Source organism: Apium graveolens, chromosome 5, assembly GCF_009905375.1.
Source record: "Apium graveolens cultivar Ventura chromosome 5, ASM990537v1, whole genome shotgun sequence".
Classification (NCBI taxonomy): domain Eukaryota; kingdom Viridiplantae; phylum Streptophyta; class Magnoliopsida; order Apiales; family Apiaceae; genus Apium; species Apium graveolens.
In genome coordinates this window covers 5,272,032-5,297,249 of record NC_133651.1, presented here as the reverse complement: position 1 = coordinate 5,297,249, position 25,218 = coordinate 5,272,032, and the positions used below count along the sequence as shown (strand labels likewise).

At 34.3% G+C, this 25,218-nt stretch overlaps 2 protein-coding genes across 3 annotated transcripts; both read left to right on the top strand.

The window, feature by feature from the left end:
- The first annotated feature begins 4,456 nt into the window (after positions 1–4,456).
- Positions 4,457–7,984, top strand: LOC141662067 (floral homeotic protein APETALA 2-like). Of its 2 annotated transcripts, none has more exons than XM_074469120.1 (10): positions 4,457–5,404; positions 5,593–5,618; positions 5,855–5,885; positions 5,981–6,068; positions 6,253–6,398; positions 6,629–6,673; positions 6,771–6,868; positions 6,960–7,114; positions 7,198–7,423; positions 7,515–7,711. In XM_074469120.1, the coding sequence occupies exons 1-10, from the start codon at positions 4,869–4,871 to the stop codon at positions 7,559–7,561; spliced, it is 1,398 nt and encodes a 465-aa protein (XP_074325221.1). In that variant the 5' UTR covers positions 4,457–4,868; the 3' UTR covers positions 7,562–7,711. The 2 variants fall into 2 exon arrangements, with proteins under 2 accessions (XP_074325221.1, XP_074325220.1); XM_074469119.1 differs by having other exon boundaries at positions 4,491–5,404; positions 7,198–7,419; positions 7,515–7,984.
- A 10,269-nt stretch (positions 7,985–18,253) lies between these two features.
- Positions 18,254–20,786, top strand: LOC141659684 (uncharacterized). Its single transcript, XM_074466610.1, has 3 exons — positions 18,254–18,408; positions 18,474–19,024; positions 19,114–20,786. The coding sequence occupies exons 1-3, from the start codon at positions 18,254–18,256 to the stop codon at positions 20,784–20,786; spliced, it is 2,379 nt and encodes a 792-aa protein (XP_074322711.1).
- The last annotated feature ends 4,432 nt before the right edge of the window (positions 20,787–25,218 follow it).

The following is a 25,218-nucleotide window of genomic DNA, read 5'->3' as shown; positions in this document are numbered from 1 at the left end:
CATAATAATCAAAGAAAGTGATGTTAAGCGTCACTTATCGTATTAGTCCTCCAATAAAAGCTTTGTTCAGGCTAAACACAAGTCGTTAGTCTTAACTGAAGATTAATTACGCTAATCACCATGATTAGTGATAACTATGAAGATTAGAGCAAGATCAGGTTCTTAGCTGAATAAGTTTCGTAAAGAATAAAGCATTCACGGGAACAAGAGTAGAACGTCCAGAAAAAAAAGAGTAGGACGTTCACCGTAAAAAGTTCAAAGAACGGTCGCCTCCCGGTCGACCATGACCACCTTGGAGATGGCTCCATGGTCGACCAAGAGCAAGATTGGCCGACCAAGCCACGTGGGGGCCATTTTGGCCGACCGGGAACTTCTATGGATTTGGTTTAGGCCCTCCTGAAGGCTTTCCGGTGGCCCTCCTAGGAAATTTCTTGAAAATTCTTGGGAATTTGGCTCTTAACAAAAACAAGTTTTGTAAATACTTGAACGTCTACGAGAACAAGTTTCATAAAGATCAGAATGTCAGCGAGAACAAATTTCGTAAAGACTAGAACGTTTGCAAGAACAAGTTCCATAAAGATCAGAATGTCAACGGGAACAAGTTTCGTGGAGACTAGAACATTCACGGAAACAAGTTTTGTGAAGAGTAGGACGTTCACCGTAGCAAGTTCGAAGAACGTTCTCCTCCCGACCGATCAGACCATCATAAAGGTGGCTCCATGGCTGACCAAGACTAGGATTGGCCGACCAGGCTACATTGAAGGCCTTATGGCCGACCAAGACCTCCTGAAGGATTGGCCCAGGACCTCCTGAAGGTTTTCCGGTGGCCCTCCTGTGAAATTTCTTGAAAATTCTTGGAATGTATGGCTCTCAGCAAAAACAAGTTTCGTAAAGACGAGAACGTCTACGAGAACAAGTTAGGTGGAGTATAGAATGTTCAGTAGAACAAGTACTGAACGTTTAATAGAACAAGTACGGAACGTTCAGTAGAACGAGTCTAGAACGTTCACTGAAACAAGGACAGAAGAACCACAAGGCGCTCTAGGACCACCACGGGGTTGGTTCCAAGGCCGACCAAGAGCAGAAAAAAGCCTAGCAGGCTGCATGAAAGGCTTGAAGCCGGGTAGAAGGTTCTGCAAAAAAAATACAAAACATCCACCTCTGGTCAGCAAGGGGTTCTGCCCCATGGCCGACCAAGAGAGGCCGACCAGTCCACATGGGGGACTTTTTGGCCGAGCAGGACCTCCTACAGGCTGGTCCAGGGGGTCCTGCAAGTTTCTCGGAGACCCTCCTACGAAATTTTTTGATATTTTTTCAAAAATTGGAAAAATTTTGTTTTTTTAAAATTTTCAGGATTTTAAATTTTATCCCTGATTAATGAGATTTAGCCCCGATTAGGGCCGATTAGTGTATACTACACGTAATTAAGCTGAATTAAGGGGAATTAGTGAATCGTGTGACATAATTAGCCCCGATTAGTGTCGTTTAACCTATTCACTCATATAATTAGCGTGAATTATGGATAATTAGTATCTTGTGCATACTAATTAGTCCTGATTAAGATAAATTAGCCCTGATTAGGGCAGATTAGCCTCGATTAAGGCCAATTAAAGTGTTCTAGCTTTAAATTAGGCTCTTCTAAGCCTAGTTAATAGCTTACACATGGAAATTAGCCCGGATTAGGGCCTGTTAGCAGCTTTCACCCTATAATTAACCTTGACGAAGGTTAAGGGGTGATAAACGCTCGCTTTTTAGTCCCGATCAGGACCGTTTAGTGTTAAACATTATTCAGTTAGCCTGTGCAAATATACTCGCACTGTATAAGTCGCTGTAAACGTGTAGGCCGCTCCATACTTTACAATAAAATGATGATACCTATGAAGGGCCGATACCCATGAAGAGTCGATACCCGAGAAGGGATGAAAGTACCCCAAGTCGCAAAGAGACTATTGTAACTTCCACGGAAACTCAAGTAGTTACCCCAAAAGTTGGGGGGCAAATGATATGAATATAAAATACATCCTAAAGACACATTAATTATACTTGGGCTTCTTGCCCAAAGCCCAATATAGACCAGGTTAGTCTAAGATCCTAGCGGACTGATGACGGCCCAAGTAGTCAAGGTCCACTAACAGAGGTCGTCAAGGTCCAAGAACATGAATTAGGCCCAATGCGGCTAAAAGAGCAGATACATGTGTCCAAAACGAACACACATTCCAATAAGGAATGATTTGGAATTCCTTCCCTTAGAGGAGTCCTAATTACCATCTAAGTTGGAGACTTGTCCACCAAGTCTCCCAACACAAGTCTAACCTTAGACTCATCTCCATATAAAGGGCTCTATCACTCAACCTACATATATGTTTTTGGCTTGATTCTCTCCCATACAGAGATACGTAGGCATCTTGCGAGGACAGACAGTCCCAAACGCAAGAACATCCATTAAAACTCGAAACTCACAAACCTTAACATTAATTACTAACGTGTCCTAGTTTTTATTCCACAACACAATGTTAAGACATGTTTAAGAAATATAATATAAACTGTTTTTATATTATTATAAACTTACTATTTTTGATGTATTGAAAAAATAAGAGGGAAGTTGCAAAATAAAAAAAATATAATAAATCGAACGAGACAGAGGGAGTAGAAAACAAAAGGGTAGTTTAAAAATTTTATATTTCTATTCCCCTTGTGGAAGAAGGTTGATTGGTGGGAAGGAAAACAAAAGAGGAAATGGTGGGCCAGTTCCCGTACTCCTGGATTGGACTGTTTCTGGAAAATTTCCTTTTTATTACCATTATTCTTCATTTTCCTTTTCTGAGACCTCCGCGTTGGTCCCCCCCAACTCTCAATAATACTTCATCTCTCCAACACCCAAAAATACCCTCTTGTCTTCCATCTAATTACCAACTCAACCACGGAAGTAGGGCCCAGTAGGTAGGAAACAGTGACGTGTGTGGTTGAATGAATGAATGAAGAAGAAAGCAGGGATATAATTAGTTTGCTAATAAAGGTAATTGAGTAATCAGTGAAATGTTTTAGTCTTGGTGCTGTCTATTACCACTTGTAGAAGGATGCTTTTCGATTTGGTTAACGTGAGAAACTTGTGTAAGAAAAAGACTTGTGTATTTTAATTATTTTTCTAACTTGCACCACTTTTTTTATTTTGTTTCATGAAATCCGACCCCACCTAAAATTTGACAATGGAAATTAAACATGCATCACCTTCTCGTTGTCCACACAAAAGGAAACTAGGCCACAAACACTGACCAAAGGTAAAGTGGTTAAATATAGAAAATAACAGACAAAGAGGCATTTACACATATTTAAACACATCCATACATTCATTCTAGTTTCTGGGTGTGGAGGGCAGGAATGCAGGATAAACTGAATTTTCGGTTGAACTTGTTAAATAAAAAATATACATATATTTTAACTTATTATATTTAAATTATTTTTAATATAAATAATTTATTTTTATAAATTACACACATATATATTTTATAATTATACATGTTAGTTTCCGATTTCCTATTTTATACTCCCTTTGTTCCCTAGGTAGTATATGTTGGGGAGGGGCTTGACACGTATTTTAAAACTCCTTCAAAAGTATAGTTCTGTAAATAGTTTTTTTATTTTTTTCTTCTAAATAAAAATTTGTTGTTTAAAGTTTAATAAAAAATAATTTTTTTAAAAGAAATTATGAGAATATACTTTATATTCACCTTAAAATGTGTGTCAAGTTTTGAAAAAAAACCGTATACAGTTGAATGGGACGGAAGGAGTAATTATTTTGATTCTGTCACAAGATTTTACAAATATAAAAAATGCTAGAGTTCCAAAAAAAGGTTATAAGTTTTTTCCTAAATTCTTAAGTTCTCGGTAATTTTCTGTATATATATATTCGCTCACAAATTAAATTTTGGACTTGTCATCCTTTATCTGGTATATGTTTTGGTAAATGTTGGGTGGTTTTAGATAGGGGTGCAAATGAGAGTCAAATTATTCGTGGTCTAATAAAACTTGGCTAGTGATAATATACGAATTCGGCTTAGTAATAATCGAGACCAGTACGAACTATTCAAAATTTTTACCGAGGCAAGCTCGAATTTCAAATTATCTACTCTTAAGATTCACGAGTCTTACAAACCTCCCATATTTATAAAATATATATATATAAATATATTTTTAGGAAATATAATATTTAATATATTTATTCAAATCAAACTCGAACCAAATCGATCCATGTTTTCGAGTCGAGCTCAAATTTATCGAACTTTTGTGAGCCGGGATTTGAGATAAAAATTTAAGATTCGATCGAAGTCGAGATCGAGTCTGGACCCAAAGACAATGTTCGACTTTCCGATATAACCCTCTCAACATATACATGGACGGAAAGATATTTTCAAGAGTGATGCATGCATGATTGTAGTGGAAAGCAGAAACAGGGCAGCAAAATAACTCGATTTATATTTTTAATATAATTATAATTTCACATAAAGTTAATTTGATGATAAATAGGGGGTAGGGTTGGGTGGTTTTGGACAAGGCATCCTAAAACAGGGCCTCGTCTATGCTGTATTTGGGAGTTCTAGTTAGAGATATGCAACATCCATCGATCTAGCTGATATACAATAGTATATTATATACTTACACGCACACCACATCTACGACAAGCTAAGCTAATCTACAAAAGCTCCTAGGTTTCCATTTTTCTTTCGTTGTTCATTTGATCTTTCCCTCCTTTATCTTTTCATTCATCTATAAAAACATATGCACGCAGAGTGAGACAAACACAAACGTTGTCTTAACGAGATTTTTTAAATTATTTCTGTAGCCATCTTAAATTATTTATATATACTGATATGTGGAATTTAAACAACTCTCCTCATCGGAAAATGGATGATGAAAAATCAGAAGAAGAAGGGTGTTCAACGCCAGTTAGTAATACAAATGATGTGATTTTAGATTATAAGGGTCAACGGGTCGGATCCATATCCAACTCCAGCTCATCTGCTGTTCTTATTGAAGATGGATCCGAGGAGGAAGATTATGGTGATGGTGAGAAGAGAGACAGTAAAATTTTTGGGTTTTACGTAAGTCAGGATAAGGGTTTACCGGGAAATGAGACGCCGGTGATAACACGGCAGTTTTTCCCGGTGACTGAGTCGTCGGAAACTATGGAAGGTGGTAGTGCTGCTGGAAATGCTAGTACTGATTTTCCTAGGGCCCACTGGGTTGGAGTTAAGTTCTGTCACTCGGAAGCTGTCGGAAACGGTGAAAAGGCCGCTGACTTTACGCATCCGTTAAAGAAGAGTCGTCGTGGGCCCAGGTCTCGAAGCTCCCAGTATCGCGGTGTTACCTTTTACCGACGAACTGGTCGTTGGGAGTCGCATATTTGGTTGGTTTCTCCCCTCTCTCTCTCTCCCTCTCTCTCTCTTCCTCTCTCTCTCTCTCTCGCTCTCCCTCTCTCTCCCTCTCTCTCTCCCCCTCTCTCTCTCCCATACACAAATTTACATGCAAACATGTTTTGCTTATGTTTTTTATTGTTGTTAATTTTTTTAATTTTTTTTATGTTGGATGATACAGGGATTGTGGCAAACAAGTTTATCTAGGTATGTTTTTCTGTTTTTCCGATCAGTTTTTGGTTTTGGCTAGAATTAGATTATTCGATCAGTTTTTGGTTTTGGCCAGAATTAGATTATTGCAGGAGAAAGAAAAGATTCTGTCTGTTTTATGTTTTTTGATTATGGGGATGAAAAAAGATTATTCCCCTTTACTTTAATTGTTTCATAAAATTCAAAACAAGTCAATTTTGATAAATAGTATGGTGTTGGTTGTTTGTGAATAGGTGGATTCGACACGGCACATGCGGCTGCACGGTTAGCGCAACTCAAATCTCTTTTTATTTGATTCTCTTGTTTCATTTAAAAAGTTTCGAATTTTCCATAATTTTGTGTGTTTTTATACTCTCTAGTGCATATGATAGAGCCGCAATCAAGTTTAGAGGAGTGGAAGCTGACATAAACTTTAGTCTGGGAGACTATGAAGATGACTTGAAACAGGTTGGTGTGTGTCAGCACACAAGCATCTTATCTTTAACAGTACTAAAATCTTATCTTTAATGTTTCTGTGTTTCTTTTTGTTTGAGGATTCTGATTCTTTGAAGATAGCGTGCATTTTTTTAGGGGAGACAAGGGAAAAGATGTTTATTTTAATGGTGAAATGTGTTATGTTGAAATGTAACAGATGTGCAACTTAACCAAAGAAGAGTTTGTGCATGTACTGAGGAGACAGAGTACTGGTTTTCCTAGAGGAAGCTCTAAGTATAGAGGAGTTACCTTGCATAAATGTGGTAGATGGGAAGCTAGAATGGGTCAGTTCTTGGGCAAAAAGTAAGACAACATGCATTTCTAAGTATCTGTTTTTTTGATCCTTTAAGTAGTTTTCAAATTTTGAAATTTGGTACCCTTTTGTAGAGTTCTGTTATTTGATTGTATATATTGGATTTCACGCACACGAATCCGGCACGTATCCCGTGTCGTGTCGACACCGTTACGGCTGCCGGAACTGCCGGTTCGGAGGAACTTAGGTCTTTCATGGACTGATAATTTTTTTTATGCAGGTATGTTTATTTGGGACTCTTTGATAATGAAATTGAAGCAGCAAGGTGTGTAATATACTGCTGCATGATGTTAATTTTTTTCCTCACTGTGTTTATACTATCCGAAAGTTCTGAATTTTTCCTTGTTGGCCTTAAATGTTAGGGCTTATGACAAAGCCGCGATTAAGTGTAATGGGAAGGAAGCTGTTACTAATTTTGATCCTAGTATTTACCAGAATGAGCTTAATGCCGCGGATACAGGTGCAGTGCAGGCTTGTTTTTTTTTAAAACTCAGTGTATAGTTGAATATTAATTTTCATCATACTAAATCAATGTGATTTGTGCTGTTTAGAATCACCTAGTAGCCAGCCGGACCATAATCTTGATTTGAGTTTAGGTAGTTCAGCTTCAAAGCAGAAAGAACATGGAATTGGCAATCAAACAGCAATTAATCAACTCTCTTCCTCGACGCAGTTTGAATGGCAAGATCGGGAAATTAGGCCCAAGGTACTCGTAAAATTGAATAAAATTAATTCAAGTATTGCATTTGGACATTCTATGATACAAATCTGGCTTTGAACTATTAACAGCCCAGTATGCAGCAAGAATCCATTCGCAGTAACTTAGATTCTGGCAGAGGACATGAATTAAGTCATCAGTCAGAAACATTGCGACTTTTAAGCCACACAAACCTTCAGTCTTCGAGCTCATCAAGTCGTAATGACATGCATAGATATGAGCAATTTATGAAGGCAAGCGAGTCACAAGTGCTTCAGATGTTTCCACCTCACCTTAACACATTAAATTATCGAGTGGGTAACTACAGAAACGATGAAATATTATTATTATGATTAAAATTCAACGTAGTTTGTAAATTTACATTAATAATATTAATTTTATGGTACAGAATCAGTTTTCAAGCAGCAGCAATGGACCACGAAATGGAGGGAATGAAAGAGGAGAATCTTATATGTACAAATCGAGCAATGGTCATCATCAATGGCGGACAAGCTCTCCTCAAGTCGTAGCAGCTGCTGCAGCATCATCAGGATTCCCACAAATCATAGAAAGACCCAGGAATTTGCTGCAGAAAAACGGGTTTCATTCTGTAATGAGACCTTCATGACCAAGAAATTAAAGTAGTTTCTTTTGGATTAGTATAATCACTTTGATCAATTATGATTAATAGTTCACACTGTGCTTTTGGAGACTAGAATTAATCAACTAGAATTAGGAGAAAAAGCTTGTTTTGAATTAATCAAGCTGTATGAAGCATAACAAATTACTATGTTCTAGTACATATATGGTGCAAAATCATGCATTTCCTGAAATTGCAAGGACTAAACATGTTTGTGTTTAAGCTGTTTATAGTTCAAATCCTCTTGTCTTGTTTTGTTTGAAAGTTATAACTAATTATATAAAAGATTCTCTATTTGACAGAAATAGCATAGATTTACAGCAAATAACAGTTTGCAGATTGGTAAACTACTCAAATATTGTTGCATTTTGGTATATACTCCAGAGCTGCTTTATCATTAACACTGTGCATGTATTTACTGCTTGCTACAATTTGAATTTGAGAGTGAATGATTATTCATAAAATGTGTGAGATAAATGCAGTGTTATATCAATGGTTCGTGCATAAGAGCTGGAGAGTCAGTGGCCAATTGCTTGGTCGGTCCTTTTCTATGAGATGCTCAGCTATTCACACTACATGTCTTGTTATGGTAAATTAAAAACCCCCCTGTTAGTGTCCATTGAGCTGTGATGGGACTCATTTTTTGGTACCTGTCTACTCTCATTGTAGTCTATAGTAATTACTCAACCTTAGCTTTAGTTTCATCAAGCATCCAAAGTGATCATAAATCGATCACTACTCAAACTTTTGATTCAAAAATTGCTGTTTCCCAAAAGTAGAAATTCACCCTAGAGTTTTCCCACCCCGAAAAGCTCAAACCGAAACTTTAGAGGTTTACCACTTCAAACTCTTAAGTTTGATTTCATGTGAACGTATTTAAGTATGAGATCCTCGTTGTGGGATGTGGTGCTAACTTTTTTCGGGATTAATCGATATGCGTTCTTTTTTCGGGATTAGTCGATATGCGTTCTCAACTAAACGGCAAACAATATATATATACACGTTTTACATTTTTTTAGTTAATCAAGTGTTCGAATACGTGCACCTCGACTAATTTGAAGAAGGGCCAACACATTTCCGTTTTAACTCGTCATATAACCATTCAAATTTATCTGTTTGGAGTTCGACTAATCCGACCACAAATTTATCCAATAAATGGTTAAATGTGAGATGAAGTATAATATATTGTCGTAACTTTTACAATACACGTAAAAGAGAGCCAAGGGAGGTAATATACGAGGGAATTGTGTTGAAGGGTCGCCATCTTTGATGTCCTTGCAAAAAATGTGGTGCAGTATTTTTATGACAAACAATAAAGGCATTACAAGGAGAGGGACTTAACCTACCTACAATCTCAAACAGACAGCTTGACTTCTTAACTAGAATAAATATAGACCAGTCGTATAATTTGTTTTCTAACTGAATTAGAATTCATATTAGATCATCTTGAGGGGTCATTGTAGTTTTTAGGTTATACATTGAAGATCATGTTTACACATTTATACCTTTTTTGCACATGTTTATGAGGCACTTGTTACTCTTTCAACTGCCAACAACCCTACTCTTAATAATTTGTTTGATTTACAAGTCTAAAGCCATGGACTAAGATTTATAGCACACCTATGTTTCTAAGCACCTACAACATTGTTTACATTTTTCACATTATATCGAGCCCAACTTATTAGAATATACTCTCTCTTTCCCAAATTATCTATCTTGTTTGATTTTTTATGGTCAAATTGTTTCAACTTTGACCGTAAATAAAAACTCATTATTTCATTATTTTGAAAAACTGAAAATTGCATATTAAAATATATTAAATGTATTTTCTAGTGATATACTTTTTATACATATATTCAATTATATACTATATGAAATTTTCAGTCAAAATTGAGTCAGTTTGACCGCAAAAAATAAACAGGACAGATAAATTGAGACGAAAGGAGTTTAGTGGGCGGGATTTGAACACCTACTAACATAAGATCGTGTTGGGGCGTTTCACCGAGGTTTTAAGTTTTTTGGTAACCCAACATGGTATAAGAGCATCTTCAATAGATGTTGCTAACAAAATTGTCAAACCATGACAAATCATTAAATATATTATTTTTTAATTTTCTCTCACATTCATGTCACTCTTGGCAACATTTATTAAAATTTTGCTACAATAGTTAAGCAACTTTAAAGGTTGCCCGTGTGGTCCCTCTATATTAATTTTATATTTAGTTCAATATAAAAATGGGTCGAGTGATATACATTTTAGATATTTTTATGACTTTTTGCTAATTTAGGAAGTTGTCAAGGGGTTGCCAAATTTTGGCAATCTTAATAGGCTTGGCAACCTTCCAACTCCAATAGCTAAGTAATCAAGGGTGTCATGTCACATAAGTTTGGCAACCTACTTGACAATCCCTTATGGGGATGCTCTCAGAACTTTGGACTTTAGGGGTCATAAGTTCCTCGACATTCTCACAAATACGAATTCGGAATATGCAATAATTTAATATATTGTTACATATATAGGGTAACACTAGGCTTTGGTATGTAGGTGCTAAGGTAAATTGATAAAAGTGTGATGTCATGTGGACACAACAAAAATTACCATATTGGTGAATCCTAAAAAAAGGGTCGAAACTAAAAAATCAGCGAAATGACTACATTCATTCCATGAAACATAATATACACACATAATAAATAGGAGGAGTAAAAAGGAGAGTAGCCTGCAGAAGCAGCTTAGGTGATTTTAACTTTGTACAGGATCTAAGAAACACTGCCAAGCTCACAGACACATCTACGAAACTATACAAAATCATGCCTGTAAAGAGAATGATTATAAATCAAACGTTTGTGAGTTAAGTCAAAAGCAAAAAAACAAAGAACAAGTAAATGTAGGTTGTAGTTGAGATTACTTTTTTGTTGCAGTACTAAAGTTAAAGATGATAATGAAGCCATTCCACCAGATATAGCAAGTTTTGAATGGCTGTAAACTGTTTGTTTCTGTTGTCTACAGTTTTCGATATTTATGTATTTCACTATTGGCAATTATTTTTCAGCGACTATGAGTAAGAATCACCACTTCGTCTCTCTCTTCCAGCTTTTTTCCTTTACTTTGCTATCCTCATTCATTCACCCGAACTGTACTGTTTTGCAGCCTTTTCTTACCTATATATGTTACTCGTTTTGATATTACGGATTTCGGAAATCGAAATTATTCGTTTGAGGTATTGGTTTGGATTTATAGGACGGTTTTCAAAAAAATTGGATGATTTATCGACAATTTATCAGAATTTGATCAAATTAGACAAATATTTTTGACTGATTTTTAAGTGATTTATCGATAATTTTTTAAAAATCGACCGATTTTTATAACCAAGTCCTCATATGCATATATAGTTACCACTTACTCACGACGGCAATTTTATGGACTTATCACGGTTTCGGTTTCGGTTTCAATTAAATGCTCGTATTTACGTAGGGGTCATGACTCATGACACTTGTAAGATATCCTTAAATATTTTTTTTAAACACTTTCATATATTTTAAAATTTTAATATTGTGTTCTCTTGTGCCCGTTATTAGATCCACCGCGTCTGTGATCTATTTATGTATATCTATATTATAAGCAGAACACCCTCTATTTGGTAGTCAGTTGCTCGGTACAGTTGTATGGTAGGACAAATAACAATCGTTAGATCTAAAGTCATAAAAATGAGAACTGTTGGATGCAATAATAAAATATTATTATATTAATATTTAAACTGCTCTCATGAATTCAGGGTTCGAACCCCGTCAACAACTTATTATATTTAAATTTTTATATTCTTTATTTTAACAATTTCTACAGGTTCAAGCATCGGGTCCTGTGAACAACATAATATATTATATTTTTTATTTTCAGTCAAGTCTCAAATTATTATAAAATATATATTGTTATAATTTATTTTATTCTTCAATCTATTTTTCAACTATTGAAAATTATATTATAAAATATATTATTAAAAACTATCAAATGTTAAGAACAATTTTTATATCGCGCGAGTTATAGGTCTGTATATATATATAGCCATACAGGTCGGTACCATGGGTTGCTCTGTATGGTAGTTTCCTTGTAGTGTTGTTGTTGTCTCGAGCAATCATACATGCACTTCTGACAATTTTAACTTGTAATTCGAAAACGTTAAAAATTAGGAAGCAAACAAATCAACAATGTGAAAAGTTTTTTATTTTTTACATGGAATGAGTATTACTTGTTTGTTAGGACAAAAAAGGATGAACAAGTGTGGAAAATGTTATGCCATACTTGTATTCTTGATTTATACAGCGGTTTATTCTTGTGATAAGCTTCCATTTTACCCCCACTGTCCTATCTTTTACCCCGTACGGCTGTTTGGTACCGCTGTTAAAGTTGAAATTTGCAGATATTACAGACTGAATGACTGTTATTTATGGACGACGAGACTGAATGACTCTAGAAAATAGCCATTACTGTATTCAAGTTTACATGTTTCTGAAAATCAGAACGAATTGGGTGTGATACTGATTTGTGACTTTTCGGGTAAATTTTGAAAAATCGGATAATATCGGTCATATAATGAATCGGTCAAATATTTTTGATCAATTTATCAACGATTTATGAATGATTTTTGAAAAATTGGTCGGTCTCTATAATAAAAACTAGTATGGGTTAGTATTTTACACAGAATTAAAAAAATCTAGGATTTTACATAGTTAGATATGTGCATATTATTACCGCCAGAGATGTAAAAAAACCGTAAGTGAAAATCTGACTAACCCGATCCGGGTCAACGGTCTTATTTTTTTACTGGCTTAAAAACCTAGTTTGTACCTATTCAAATCGGGAAAAATGTCCGGCCGGGTCAACGATCTTATATTGCTTCCAGTTACCTCGATTTGGTAATATGAAAATTAGCGAGCAGATTTAAAATGAAATGCAGCACATCAAGAATTATATGTAGGTAGATTTTTTGCATATCAAGGCTCAATCTAGGCAGGCACTACATAAGAAAATACTTAAACGAAAAGCAAGAAGGCACTTATATTTTTTATTCGGGTTAATCTAAAAAAATTTAGCATTGGGAGATACCTGATAGGTCATAGGCTGATACCAAATAACAGTTTTTCTAGTTTTTCTGGTTACTGATACTAGTTTTACAACTCGTGTCTTTATAAATATTTTTATATTATTTAAAATTATAATAAATTTTTTGAATCATTATCTTATTAATATATTTATAAATAATAATATAAATATTTGTTATTAGCCGGATTCCAACCTGAATCTTGGGGAGTGTATAAATAATAATATAAATATTTGTTGGTGGTGGGTTTCGAAACTCAGAGTTTTAGTATTGTATAAATAATAATATAAATATTTTTCGTTGACGGAGTTCGAATGTGGGAGTTTGAGTAGTGTATATTCTTTTAGTATTTGAATTGAACGGTCATGGTCACTTGATTAAAAAGATTCGACGGTCAGAGATGGGGATAACCAAACCAACCAAAAAAAAGCTTACCAAATTTATAATCCATTCCGATTATTATAGTACAGTATAAATTTTGTTTTTTTGATAAATCCTTAAACCTCGACTTGATGAATATTTCGAGGGAAAAACCAACAACTACATATATTTTTTTCTGTATAGCATTGCTGAGCCCAAGTTAAAGGCCCAGATATTCAAAGGTAGTGTGGATCGTCTATAAAGAACAGCTAAAAGGCCTTTTCATTAATAAATTTCACAAAATGTCAAAGAGAGTCCGTTTATGTAGACACTGCTCCCCCGGTCTTATTTGTAACGGTCCCATTTTTATTTTAATTTTCCTGGAATTACTAAATCTGTTTAATAGCCTAAAGTTTGTTAACTTGTTTAAAATTTATCAAGAATATATAATAGTAATTTTTAATTATTTTCTTACCATTTTACTATTTTTAAAAATACAATTGTAATTTAAAACAATCAAATACAACTTGTTTTTTGAATAAGATTTATAGACATATAGACTCAATATGAGCCAAACACACATAAATAAGATCAATATGATTGTACTACTATTCTCGTTTATTTGTTTTTTTTGACAAATATTATTTATAACCTTACAAATAAGTGTTTGTTCTCATATATTTCCGTGGTGAGAGATCGATATGAATGTACTACTATTCTCGTTTATTTATTTTTTTGACAAATATTGATTATAGCCTTACAAATTAGTGTTTGTTCTCATAAAATCTCGTGATGAGCGAGGATCGAATCCTGACCTGAAACAACATAGAATAAATTTTTAACTACTTGAGTTATTCAACCGTGTTCTACTATTCTCGCTTATGGATATATTACTCGGTATAAATTGGCGGTCAAACACACACGAAAAATATGCTCATGGCACATATAAGTCACAGGCGGCCAAACAGACTCATATTTTCTCTTAAGGCAGACTATTATTAACTATTATTAACAAAATCTGAAGGCAAGCTAAGTAACAGTATAAAGTCTATGATACCGCAGTATTAGTGACCGTTTGGAAAATCTTAAAATAAATAACTGATAACTTAAATTGATTAAGTGACTAATAAGTAATAAGTTGATAAATGTTTATAAGTTATATAAGTGTTTGGATAATTTAACTTATAAGTCAGAATATTTTTTTATTTAATTGAACTAAAATAAATAATTTTTAAATATAATTATCTTAATTCTTATATTTTAAGTTAGATTAACATTAAAAAAATATATTTTAAAACTAAATTTAAAAAAAAACGAAAAATGAAAAATAAGTTAAGGAAAAGTAGGTCGTTACTGACATTCAACTTATCGGCTTATAAGTTGTAAATTCAACTTATAAGTTGGATCGACAAACACTCGTCAATAAGCTGTTACGGGCTTATAAGCCAATAAGTTGGCTTATAATATTTGCCGAACAGACCCTTAGTTTCAAGACGGTGACAACTGACAATTAACTTACAAGTTACAACTGTTGTCCACCACAAAAATCGTAAAAAAAGGCATTCATATACTTTGCGTAAAAAGTCAGAACATAAGCAACCCCAATACTGAGTCACCGATAGCTCCCTTCGTAAAAAAAGAAAGTCATACATTATCTGTGCTAAATACATATGGATCGTGCACTTGTTACGTGAATTCATCCTTACTTATCTCAAATAAGTTTTGTATTGCTCGTGATCTGCATATGACTTTGATTAGTCCAAAGTTCACAAAAAGTGCAAACCAATACTTTGAAAGAGATTAAAGAGAACCGTTGCATAACTTAAGTTGTTTAACTTTACAAGTAAAAATCAACAAAGGGATCTTATATTTTGCGGGATGCCAGAAATTCGATTTTGGAGTGTGTGTATGTTATAGAAAGAAAAAAAAATCCTTTACAAATAAAAATGTACTCTCGGACCGGTCATTATTTACTTGTCCAGTTTAATTTTCATTAATTTATAAAGTTAAGAGATCAATATATCTTAAAATATATGTACAAATCAATTTAGCCCAGTAATTTGGGACGAGTAATGTAATAATTTCTTAGTTAACTTTAAAAATATTGCAATCCACCATCTTTGATTACTTGTAACTGAATAATTTCTTAGGTTCCGTTTGGAATTATTGTTAAAAATTGTTGTGCTGTTAAAAAAAGTGCTGCTGAAAAAAATGTTGTTGTAAAAATCAGATGACTGTTTGGTAATTTTTTTGATAATTATATGTTTTAATGCAAAAAATTAAAAATAATAATGTTTTTGGTAATGTTTGATGGTGAAATCAGCATCTGTTTCCCGCAACAGTTAAAAAACAGATTTTTCTAAAAGTATGGGGGCAAACAACAACTTTTGGGTCAAAAGCACTTTTCCGAAAAATAGCTTTTAAATTTTACCAAACAGTATTTTAACCGCTTTTAGCGAAAAGCTGTTGTTGCTGTCTGCAACATCAATACCAAACACACCCTTAGTTAACTTTAAAAATATTGCAACCTCCATCTTTGATTACTTGTACCTGAATAATTTCTTAGTTAACTTTAAAAATATTGCAATCCACCGTCTTTGATTACTTGTACCTGAATGATCCATTACACAATGATGTTGGATGAATTATTACTAGTTTAAGTAGGATATGACCAGGTTGTAAATGTTGAATTGTGGCCTATTGTTTGGTACAAAAGTCGAATGAATGATATGAAATCATCCTTTGTGCTAAAACTTTAAAATAAATACACAAACACAATGGCCAATGGGTGATCCAAAGCACACAGTAGCCCACACATTAGCGAGAAAAGCGAGAGAGTACTTTGGTTGGTGAAGATGCTTATTTCCTCTTCTAAAGCCGAAAACACCGGATTATTTATTGCTTCTTAATCAAAATATCTAGCCTTATATCGATTTTTAATAATCTTTACCCAAGTTTAATTTTAGAGAGACAGGAAAATGTTTTTATTTTTTTATTTTTTTAATTGTTCTTAGATTATTTTTTAACTTCTTTCAAAACTATGAGTTAACTTCATTTCATCCGTATTTAATAATTTTACACGAAACCTTCTCCTCCTAAACCCCTAAATTTCTCACCATCGAATTTCGTCGGTAGAAAAGCTCAATTCTTTATGCGAATTCATGGAAAAAAGAAAGAATCGAAAAATAAACTATGTTATTTTTCAATTTTTTTTAAAGATGGAAAGAAAATTTTGAAAATAAATATTGAAGAAATTTCTTCCCAAATTTTTAAATTTCTTTCTTTCCTTTTTAAATATTTACTCGGTAAACAAGTTAAAGAAATTAAAATATTCTTTTTTTTCTTTAGTTAAATTTTTATTTGAAACACTACTAGAAAAAGTAGAATAGACATCACCTCTTAGACATCAGTTGCTTTTTTGACCGATGTAAAAGGTGTTTTCTACATCGGTTTTTGGCAACCGATGTCTTTTGTTGTTATAAACATCAGTTTTTTAGCCCAACCGATGTTATATGTTTTTTTTAAAAAAATTAATCAACGCGCCTTCCCCGTCTCCCCCCTTAACCAAATTATTCATTCCCTCCAAGTGTTTCCCCCCTTGTTTTTTGACTTAGTAAAATTTTCCCCCTTTTTCCACCCACATCTTCCCCCTATTTTTTATTAAAAAAATAAAAATTAAAATAAAAAACTAAACACAAAAAAAACAAAAACAAAAATAAAAAACGTATTCATCATTTCATCATTTCATCACTCTCTCATCTCTCATTTCATAACTCTCTCATCTCTCATTTTATCCCTCTCTCGGCTCTCATTTCACCTTCCTGTGTAAATTTCACCCAACTGCTCTCATCAAGGTTGCTCTCATTTCCCTCATCGCTCTCGTAAATTTGGGGGTTTCATTGCATTAAGTCGAATTCGGAGTTGAAGTTCAACTCGGAGTTTAAGGTTGGAGTTCAAGTCGGAGATTGAAGCTAAGTTGGAGGTTAAAGCTTGAATTAGGTAAGTTTTGAACCCTAATTTCAGAATTGGGGGTTTCAATTTGAAATTCTAATTTTTTAATTTTTAATTAATTTAAGCTTGAACTATCTGCATCTGCTTGTTTGAGTTGCTTGGTACATATTCTATAGTATGGAAATTAGTTGTTTGCCATATAGCAAACCCTAATTTGCTTATGATTGTGTCTTTATTTATTTTATTTTGTTTAAATGATAGGATTTTTGTTGCTCTTTTCTCTGTTTTTTTGTAGAAAATGCATGTTATTTTCAGTTAAATAATGTAAACATTATTTTATAGTAAGGGGATGATAGACAAAATTTGCTTTTTGTTCTGTATATATTGTTACAGCATATATTTTACATATAAAATGACAGGAAGATGGTTCTATGTAGAATTTATATTATAATGGAAACATCTTTCATTTATTGATAGTATAATGTAAACATTAAAATGCATGTCATGTCTTGTACTACCAAATTGATACAAGCAGATTACTGAAAAGGATAATGACATTACCTTTTCAGTAATAAAAATCAACTTTGATTTTTGATTTCATACTTGGAATAAAAAAAAATATAAAAGAACACTTCACTAACACATACATATGGTGCTTATAAAGAAAATAATTACCTGGTAGAGAAGAAGGGTCATCTGGGAGGAGTTAGAAAAGCAGAAGTGGTTGGTTTGGGAATGTAATCTTTGAGCAAGTACTTAATAAACCCACTAAAAGTTCTGATTCTTGTTTCAGAAATGATAGTTAGCATGTGAATAGAGTTTTCTTGGCCTATGGAAGCTAATTCTTTATGAGCATCGGCGTCAGGTGGTGGTTGATTCTGCTCATTACAAATTATATTAATTTGCTATGTTTATTGTCTAGGGTCGTGCTCAGCTTTGTTCTGTGTTTCGTTTCATCATTTTAATCAATCAGTGTCGTGTTCTGCTTTGCCGGTAATTATACATAGTAATACATATATATATATATATTACTAATTATACGTTGCTTTTTTTGAAATATTTGATATGAAAATTAGGTAGGAAATAGGTTATCCTACGAATATGGAGATAGATTGGATTTCAAAAGAGAGGGATTCGTTGGAATATGAAGTCGGGGTTGAAAAGTTTTTGATTTACGCCGAAAAAATTGTAAAAATCCTAAAAAAATACCTTGCCCCTGCTGTAAATGTGTTAATTTCAAGAAATTTCCGGTCAAAGTAATAAGGGGTCATCTCTACGAGAATGGTTTTAGTCTTGGGTATATTGATTGGATTTGGCACAGATCCAAGACTGGTAGGCCGTTTGTTGGTAGCACAGTGCCTCCTCATGAAGAGGAGCAGAATGCAGATGCATTTAAATTAGCCTTTGAAGCTGCATCAGAAGCGGCTGCTGCATCGGAAGCGGCGGCTGCTGGTGCTTCACAAGCTGTTGTGGTTTATGAAGCAGCATATCGTAATCCGGGGGGTAAATCAGGGGGCGATGACTACGATAAAGACTCACATGATTTTAAGAGGTTTGTGGCCGATGCTCAACAACCTTTATTTGAGGGCAGCGACTGCACAAAATTAGATTCGGTGTTAAAATTACTTAACTGGAAAGCGAGATTCGGTGTGAGTGATAGCGCATTTAGCGATTTTCTCTCTATAGTTGGCTCATTCCTACCTCAGGATAATGCATTACCTGTTAACGCATATGAAGCAAAAAAGACTCTTTCGAATTTAGGCCTCGAGTATACAAAATTCCACGCGTGTCCCAATGAATGTGTTCTATACAGGGGTGTAAATGAGACTGCTTCGGAGTGTCCAAAGTGCAAGCTATCTCGCTGGAAGGTGGGTAAGAATGGTATAAAATCCCGGCAAAAGTTATGTGGTACTTTCCGATCATCCCGAGATTTAAACGGATGTTTAAATCTTCTTCGACAGCTGAGTTGTTGACATGGCATTCCAACCAAAGAATTCATGATGGCCAGATGCGCCACCCTGCTGACTCTCCTTCTTGGCGGAATATCGATTACAGGTGGCCTGCCTTCGAAAGTGAGCCAAGAAATCTTCGACTAGCTTTGTTGGCTGATGGTATTAACCCACATAACAATGGGCTGACCAATCGATATTCTTGTTGGCCGGTAGTATTGGTAACATATAATCTTCCTCTGTGGTTATGTATGAAGAGAAAATTTATGATGTTAACTATATTGGTCTCCGGTCCACATGTACCAGGTAACAACCTTGATGTGTTCTTACAACCGTTAGTTGATGATTTGAAAAAGCTTTGGGAAGAAAGTGAACCGAATGTATACGATGCCTTCACAAAAACTTTTTTCACTTTAAGGGCGACTTTGTTATGGACGATTAACGATTTCCCGGCATATGGTAATTTGTCTGGCTGTGTCAACAAGGGTTATTTGGGTTGTCCAGTGTGTGGTGATGATACCTTTACTAACTATTTACCTTATAGTAGGAAAATATGTTACCAAGGTCATCGTCGGTATTTGCCTAGGCATCATCCATACAGGAAGAAAAAGGCAGCCTTTAATGGTCAACAAGAGTTTGGAGAGCCAAGGCAACCCCTTTCCGGACAAGAGGTGTTGGCACAACAAGAAAACATTAAATTTTCTTATGAAAAGGAAGTAAAGAAGTCGAAGAAGGTGGACTGTGCTTGGAAGAAGAAGTCGTTATTTTTTGAGTTGGAATACTGGAAATTCCATCACATTCGTCACTACCTCGATATTATGCATATTGAGAAAAATGTGTGCGATAGTCTAGTTGGGACGTTACTGAATTTAAAACACAAGTCCAAAGATAGTGAGGCATCTCGGCTAAATATGATAAAAATGGGGGTTAGAACTGATTTAGCTCCAGAAGTAGGAGAAAAAAGAACTTATCTGCCTCCTTTCAGTTTTACTCTAACAAAAGCTGAAAAAAGAAAAGTGCTGAAATCACTCTCATCAATGAAGTTGTCATATGGGCATTCCTCAAACATCATAAATTGTGTATTCATGGCGGATTTAAAGATATTTGGGATGAAGTCTCACGACTGCCATGTACTCCTTCAACAATTACTCCCGGTCGCAATTCGTTCTGTACTTCCGAAGAATGTTAGAGTTAGCATAATAAGACTCTGCTTCTTTTTCAACACTTTGTGCAACAAAATTGTTGACGTATCAAAACTTGATAAATTGCAAGCCGATGTGGTATTAACCTTATGTGAGCTTGAAAAAATATTTCCGCCTTCTTTTTTTGATATAATGATACATCTAATAGTACACCTGGTCAGGGAATTGCGTTTATGTGGACTAGTTTTCTATAGATGGATATATCCATTTGAGCGTTTTAATAAAGTGTTGAAAAGTTACGTGCGAAACCGTTATTTTCCAGAAGGTTGTATAGCCGAAGCATACTTGAAAGAAGAATTTGTAGAATTTTGCGCTGAGTTTTCTAGAAATAGTTTCACAACTGCCGGTCTTCCGAAGGACCAAGGCAAACTTTCTGGTCCATTATCGGCTGCAACAATTAAATCTGTTGAAGAGAAAGAACGAGATGAGGCGCATTTACACGTCCTCTTAAACAATAGTGAAGTGTTTCCATATATTAAGTAAGTCACTTTTCTTTTTCTTTTCTTGATTAATTTTGTATAAGCATTATTTTAGTTTGTAACCGAAAAATTTATGTATTTTCAAAGGATGCGTAAGGAGTTGCTTGAAAAAATTTATGAAGGAAAAAAAGGCTTTTCAGTGGATGATTGGGGAGCATAATAGGCTATTTGTTGATTGGTTTGAGAACAAAGTTATGACTTAATTGAACGAGAAAGTCGAAGGTGTTTCTGAAACGATAAGGTGGCTAGCAGGAAAACCATCGTTTATTGTTTTGACTTTTAATTTTATGAATATTACTTTTCAGTTGGTTGAGGAATGACATAGGTTAATTTGTGTTCCAGTGGGCCTCCAAGAGTCACAAGTCTTATACAGAGGAGGACCTTGACGTCGTTCGCTATGAGACGCTTGATTATATCCAATCCATCATGTAATTGTTGGCGACTCTAGCTTGGCGACTGGTACCTATATTACAATCTGAAAAACACCTTTATTTGGTTGCATGTATTCAGATTGTAACTAGTAATTAGAAAAGATTATGGATGAATGTCTAGTAGTTCATGTTTGGTGGTTTAGATTTGAAACTATGTAGCTAGTATGTTGGGATGATAATTTGGATGTTTGGAGATTGGGATGTTAATTTGGATGGTTGGAGATTGGAATGATAGTTTGGTAAATATTGGAGCTGAATTTGGTTGTTAAATGGCAATTGCTTGGTTTTCTGGCATTTTTTTGGCATCTGTGTTTCTGATTTTTACATGGATAAAACAGGTGATCAGACATCATTTTATACAAATCAACTGATTTTAAAACAAAGCCATTTATCATCATTTTTTTGACATAAAACTGATGTTAATGTAATACTATAAACATCTGCTACAAAATAAAAAAATGATGTCTATCAAAGCTTGATACATCAGTTCTAGTTGACCATTGACATCAGTAAAAACCGATGTTAAAGACTACATCAAAAAAATCTTGAAACAAAAAACTGATGTTATTAAGCATTATAGACATCAGTTTGTCACAAATAGACATCAGTTACCAATGAAGAACCAATGTCAAAGGTACTATTAACATCGGTTGTTTGATGAAAAATGTTGTTACTGGTACTACTAACATCAGTTTATTGGTTAAATTGAAAGATTTTGCTTAGCTAACATATATTTAAATTGATAAAAATATCATATTATGATGATATATGAAGATTAGATATGCATGAGAATTTTAATATCAAGATACAGAATTCGGTTTTAAACAAAGAACTGATGTTATATGTTGTTTTTAACATCAGTTTAAAACCGATGTTAAATGGGGGGAGTCTTTAACATCACCCACGAAGACATCGGATTTTTGCATTCATAGACATCGGTTTTTAGCCGATGTCTATTGACGTTTTTCTAGTAGTAAAAATAGCCTTATTTCTTTTCTGTTTTCTTTTATCAATACTCTTCTAATCTATTTGGGTTTTAGTTAGTCTATTTTTGTTATAGTTTGATTTATTCTGATGTTATTCATGTCCGGGAAAATTTTCATGATTTTAATTCTATGATAAAAGTTTAGATGGGGTTGATTGTTCAAAACAATTTAGTCACGTCAAATACAATGACAAGTACATATATTCATGTAATCTTTAAAAAATTACTTGGTTACTTCTCTAATCAGGAAGGAACATCGATATATTTAAACGTTTGTACACTTTGTATTGTATTTATTAATCCTGTAAGAACTCTTGTTAGTAAATTGTTTTTTTTAAAAAAATTGTGAAGTATAATATTCGGTAGTATTAGGTGTTTCAAATATCAAAATTTGTTCTTAATGACAGTGATATTTATGACTTGATAATTTAAGATAATTTTATTGTTAATGTTATGCCCGGGAATTGACATGGACTCTAAACAGACCCATAACAAGAATTGTAATTATTATTAAGTTAAAATAATTGGATTCGAAAATGAAGTTGAACTCTCGTACTGGTATATTGACCAAAAACTATGTATCGTTATGTTGACGAAGACCTCACTAGCTGACACGTGGGAATATATCAATAAGAGACGTCGTACCATTATATTACCATGTACAGCGGGTTGCCTCCCCATCAACAGTAGGGTATTCCTGCCCCCATATGAACAAGTTGGGAGTCATCACCTCATATTTAAAGAGACTTGAATAGACAAGTGGGAGTTCTTACTGATATGTCAACTGCACAGGAGATATAATTACAAGAATATATGACTACGTGACCCTATTGGGGCACATCATGGAAATATTGCGGGACTTTGTTACGCTTGGAAGGGCCTCATCTTGGTCAGCACTACTTACATATTTTTGGGTCCACATCACATGACCGGACTCTATGGGGTCGCATGTGAGACCTCTAGGTGTTCTCGTGCCTCACCAACGAGATATCTTCGCTTAATACCATGACAACCTATTATAGCCTAACTGGGCTTGGGCCATGGAATAATATGGGCTTTCTACGAACTATCCAACGGTCAACGAACATGGGCTTTGATGGACTGGACCAAACCCAAGCTCATCTGGGTAACTTGTCCTCTAAGTACTATGTGTGGCTTGAACCCCTATAAAAGGGTACGTATGCCTCTTGTTTACGGATGGACAACGGTTTGAGATATGAGAGAATAAACATTATTTCTCTGGCATTCTACAAATCATCAAACAAGATCAGCTATAACATTCATCAATGTTCGTCCCGTGTTCTGCGCGTTCTTCGTGAAAACAGCTTCAAATCAATATAATTTGTTCCGTGATTCCAGTAACCTCCAAATTCGTGTTGTTACGAAATTCCTCCAACAACGTTTGGTTTAGAAGGATGGGGGTTATTATCTGACGGAGGAACGGATAATTTTATTCATAATTTAGGGATTTTGGGTTTTATTACGGGGGCTTCACCGTTGTTAGATACATGTCAGATGTAATTATAAAGCGGACCAACGACAACCATTACCTAAGGACGACGTAACACTTGACACAATACAAAAAACGGAAGTAAGAGAAGAACAACATAAAAATTATGGTCAGGAAGTTTAGGACGGAAAGAAAAATAATTAACAAAAATGTGGAAGCGTGGAGATCCAAGACAAGGGGACCCGCGCAACAAAAAAAACGGAGGAACACGGTTTTGCACAGGGACGCAGCAAGAGCATCAGACACTTGCTTTAGTTAATCAGTCCGACCCGGCATAAAAAATAGATAAGTTTTCAAATTATCTTTTAATTTTCTGTGAAATTTTATTGATTTTATATTACGCCATGCATGTAACCATGAATTTTGTTTTTAAATTTATTTTATGCAAAAAAATATTTATAAATTAAAAATATGTACGATTAAATATATTATTGTGCTTGTAAAATTATTGCGTGATTCTAATATTTAGATGACGCATTTATTTTTAAAAATATCGTACGAGATATTTATTTTTGAAAATTTGTGAATAATTTAGAAGACCGTACGAGATGCATCTCTCTAAAAAATAAATATTTATGCGAAATGCATAATTTTAAATAAAGTGTTTTACAGAAAACATTATTTTGAAAAAAGTAAATATCGCGACATTTCTTAAAATGACATATTTATTATTGCGTTTGGATTGCGTTCAAAATAATTTTTTTCATATAACGTCGCGACAATATATGTATGTAAAAAATATTTCAAACTTGTGAACTAAAATTATCAAGTAGGGTAGCTCGGGCAAGTTATACGTCCCTCAATGTTATACGCTCAAGTAAAAAAGTCAGCGACCCTCTAGATTATAAAACGTCATAAAATTCATGCTCTCCTCTCAAGAGAGTCCGGGAACAAAGTTGTTATTCCCAGTGGACTAACAATGAGATTTACAGAAGGGGGGTTGAATGTAAATCTCAAAACTTTTTCAAGTTTTGAGCAGTTTCTAAGGCTAAGTGTTTCTGAGAACAAGTGTGTGTGTGAATTGCTTAAAGCCAATGCAGACAGATATATATTCAAACACAAATGTAAAGAACACAAAGATCTTAAAAACTTTTCTGGTGGATTTGTTGTTCCACCAGAGATGTGTTATTTCAGAAAATCTGTGATTCAAAGAATTAAATCACAGCTGCTTCCTAGTACAAATTAGATGATTTTCTCTCTGGATATTTCTAAACAGCTCAGGAAAATACTTCTAATTACTAGTTGCTACTTGGTTTATATATCACCAAGTTTACAAGTGAAGACAAAACTGTAAAATACAATTAAAAAGATTCTTCACATGTTTCTTCTTCATTTCTCTATCAAATGCAATTTAGGCTTGGCTGTAGATCTTTGAATACTTCCTTGTTTGCATCAGAATGGGAATGCTGCATTTTCTTGATTCCTCTTAGAGGCTTCCACATTCTAATTTGTCTCTGTCAACCCATGTGCCTCTGTCAGCTTATGAATTATCACTATCAACTGCTAATGA

Coding starts and splice junctions, on each gene's coding strand:
- LOC141659684 (XM_074466610.1), top strand. CDS start 18,254: ATGGAGATAGATTGGATTTCAAAAGAGAGGGATTCGTTGGAATATGAA. Junction 18,409..18,473: donor TCAAGAAATTTCCGGTCAAA/GTAATAAGGGGT, acceptor GATTTGGCACAG/ATCCAAGACTGGTAGGCCGT. Junction 19,025..19,113: donor GCTATCTCGCTGGAAGGTGG/GTAAGAATGGTA, acceptor CTTCTTCGACAG/CTGAGTTGTTGACATGGCAT.
- LOC141662067 (XM_074469119.1), top strand. CDS start 4,869: ATGTGGAATTTAAACAACTCTCCTCATCGGAAAATGGATGATGAAAAA. Junction 6,869..6,959: donor GCTTAATGCCGCGGATACAG/GTGCAGTGCAGG, acceptor TGTGCTGTTTAG/AATCACCTAGTAGCCAGCCG. Junction 7,420..7,514: donor TTAACACATTAAATTATCGA/GTGGGTAACTAC, acceptor TTTATGGTACAG/AATCAGTTTTCAAGCAGCAG.